The 2,402-nt window shown below is 39.5% G+C and overlaps 1 protein-coding gene across 1 annotated transcript in view; it reads left to right on the forward strand.

Annotated features, from left to right (window-relative positions):
- Positions 1-94: 94 nt before the first annotated feature.
- tpra1 (transmembrane protein, adipocyte asscociated 1) overlaps positions 95-2,402 on the forward strand; it is a 6,996-nt gene continuing 4,688 nt past the window's right edge. The window contains exons 1-4 of the mRNA XM_014009641.1: positions 95-265; positions 917-1,103; positions 1,195-1,327; positions 1,997-2,083. Of these exons, the coding sequence (XP_013865095.1) occupies positions 928-1,103; positions 1,195-1,327; positions 1,997-2,083 (396 nt within the window). The 5' untranslated portion in view covers positions 95-265; positions 917-927. The remainder of the gene's footprint in view (positions 266-916; positions 1,104-1,194; positions 1,328-1,996; positions 2,084-2,402) is intronic.

Genomic DNA, 2,402 nt, shown 5'->3' on the forward strand with positions numbered 1-2,402 from the left:
AGGCTAAAAGTTGGTGGGCGAGTCGCCTCCGCTAACTACCGTGGTGAATAAAAGATGCAGACCCCTTGTGAAGTAGTCACGTGACCCACACGGGAAATTTTAGTCAACGAAAGTATCCAGTAGAGGCAGCTATGGGTCTGTACAGTGTTCYGTGTGTTGTTCGATTGAAACGTCTATAACAACACGTATAACTTGCGCTGGGGTCATCTAATCGATTAGGACATCCTGCTACTATTTAATACTTGAAATCGAGTTTTCTTAAGCGGTAAGACGTCAGTGTTTACTACTTGGAGCTGTTATGTCAGCGTCAGTAAACAGTCTCTTTTCATGTTTGTTTTGGTAATGCTGGTCACTCGGCTTTTCATCTGTGATAAATGTTGATTTAAAAAGCCTATTTCACCGATAGTATCTTGACATATGTTGTGTTTATTTCTGAATAACATGCGAGGAAAAATAATTTTGRTTTACAAATACGGCTTATCTTCCGACGGGTGCTAGCTAGCTATTAGCTAATGACTGAAATTCCCCTTTAAGAGAAAGTACCGTAGTTTTACAGCTGCGCAGGAATATTTGCTTAGATGAACTTCAAATTATAAAATTTAAGAGGCCTTAGTGAATACGTTCTGGCATTTTAGTCCAACATCATGGTATTTTGGTATTTTCGACTAGTTGTATTAGCAGTTTAACTAAAGTCAGCAACAAGTTACATAATAATGTAATATTTATAGAAGTCTGAGATCTCTGTTACGGAACCATTTGTTATTAAGATTTTAATCTAGTTTGCATTAACAGAAAAGTCAGTAAAATAGACTAAACACTGAATGCATCCTAACCACCTCACCTGGCCTTTAATACTTACAGACTGCAAGAAGGTAAATATGGTTTTCCACCTAACAGATTTTTCTTTTTCACCCAGGCGTTGACACCATGCTAAACGTAMTGACTGCTGTGGTCAGTTTCACTCAGTACAATGACACCGTTTCACCTACGTCCTCGCCGGAGAACACTTCGGCATTCCCAACCTGGCAACCCGATTCTGCATCCAACATCAGCAGGCCTCACAAATGTCTGCAGCTGCTGTATGAGGATGCTGGAGACTCCAGGTAATCGTTAGCTCTTAGTTAACATTAGTAATGCAGCGTTTAGAAAGTACATTAACATTACCGGTACTTTCTCTTTGTTTTTTTGTYTCAGGGTGCGTTTCTGGGACATTTTACTGCTGGTGCCAAATGTAGCCTTCTTTGTGTTCCTGATGTGGAAGCTGCCCTCAGCCAGGGCAAAGATTCGACTCACTTCCAGCCCCATTTTTGTCACCTTCTACTTGCTGGTAGGGTACAAACAGAAAAAAAACTGATATATTCAGTTATGCCATTGTTGTTGTTGTTCTTTCAGCTGCTACCTTCTTCAGGGGTCATCACAGCGAGCAYCCTCACTAAAAGATTTGGCAATTGTTTTACACCGGATGCCTTTCCTGATGGCACTCACACTGAGCTTCTGCAGCTTCTCAGCACTGCTACTGTGATTGTTACACATCACATTAGACCTGATAATATTGGTGCTTTTGAGGGTCCTAGCTTACAAATTTTTGGACATTCTTCCCAGACGTTTGAAACATTAATTCTCTCCAAAAGTTGTAGGTGTGCTGCCGTCGGAACTGTATTTAACTCCTACTTTTTGTCTCTTAGCGAAGATAAATGACCTTGTGCAACACTTTCCTGATAAGAAAACAATTTGCAGCTCCGTTGAACAGTCTGTTCCAAACCCCTGGCACAGCGTTTTCAAATTTTGATGGATCTTTATGTGCATTAATATCACAACCAGCACAACAGACAATATGAGCTAATCTATGGTGAGAAGATAAAAGAAGACAGCACAGTGTTTGTCAGTGATGTTAGCAAGCACAGCCATGTTATCAGCATTCCTGGAGCCTACGTATGCTCCAGGAGATAAACTGCGTAGAAAAACAGCTGAACATGTTGCATAACCTGTGTTTTAGGTTTTTGTCGTCGCAGGAGTTGGAATCACCCGAGCAATTGTGTCTATGACTGTCAGCGCATCCAGCGCTGCAACCATCGTGGACAAAGTAAGACTGTGTACTCCTCATTACAGTTCACTTTGACAGAATAAAATCTTTTATTTAGTTATGTTTTCAGTTAAAGCTGCATGAAAAACCAAACCGAGGAGAAAAGTTTAAACATTTTTTTGAGTGTCTCTACATGACTGATCCTGGTATTTGTATAGGAAAGAAGATTGCCTGGCAATAACTTCACATACATGTGTAATTATTTACAGAAAGGACTTAAAGCCATATATTTAGTTTTTTTTATTATAAAATTTATAGTTGTTAAAAAATAAATCATAAACATACTGTAGTTCATGTTGATTAGGTTTCTGTGCAAATT

Source organism: Austrofundulus limnaeus, unplaced genomic scaffold (assembly GCF_001266775.1).
Source record: "Austrofundulus limnaeus strain Quisiro unplaced genomic scaffold, Austrofundulus_limnaeus-1.0 Scaffold60, whole genome shotgun sequence".
Lineage (NCBI taxonomy): Eukaryota > Metazoa > Chordata > Actinopteri > Cyprinodontiformes > Rivulidae > Austrofundulus > Austrofundulus limnaeus.